The sequence below is a fragment of the Charadrius vociferus genome, unplaced genomic scaffold (genome assembly GCF_000708025.1).
Source record: "Charadrius vociferus isolate BGI_N301 unplaced genomic scaffold, ASM70802v2 scaffold650, whole genome shotgun sequence".
NCBI classification, from domain to species: Eukaryota; Metazoa; Chordata; class Aves; order Charadriiformes; family Charadriidae; genus Charadrius; species Charadrius vociferus.
In genome coordinates this window covers 7,428,745-7,429,016 of record NW_009646736.1, presented here as the reverse complement: position 1 = coordinate 7,429,016, position 272 = coordinate 7,428,745, and the positions used below count along the sequence as shown (strand labels likewise).

The following is a 272-nucleotide window of genomic DNA, read 5'->3' as shown; positions in this document are numbered from 1 at the left end:
TCCCATTGCCTCCTGCAGGGGAGAAGCCGTTCAAATGTGAATTCGAGGGCTGTGACAGACGCTTCGCCAACAGCAGCGACAGGAAGAAGCACTCGCACGTCCACACCAGCGACAAGCCCTACAACTGCAAAGTGAGAGGCTGCGACAAGTCCTACACCCACCCCAGCTCCCTGAGAAAACACATGAAAGTGCACTGCAAATCCCCTCCTCCCAGCTCCGGCTACGAGTCCTCCACGCCCTCCTTGGTGTCCCCCTCCTCGGACTCCGGCCGG

At 59.9% G+C, this 272-nt stretch overlaps 1 protein-coding gene across 1 annotated transcript in view; it reads left to right on the top strand.

Annotated features, from left to right (window-relative positions):
- Positions 1-272, top strand: part of ZIC4 (Zic family member 4) — a 13,593-nt gene that overhangs the window by 11,137 nt on the left and 2,184 nt on the right. Inside the window, exon 4 of the mRNA XM_009890442.1 lies at positions 19-267. Coding sequence (XP_009888744.1) covers positions 19-267 — 249 coding nt within the window. The remainder of the gene's footprint in view (positions 1-18; positions 268-272) is intronic.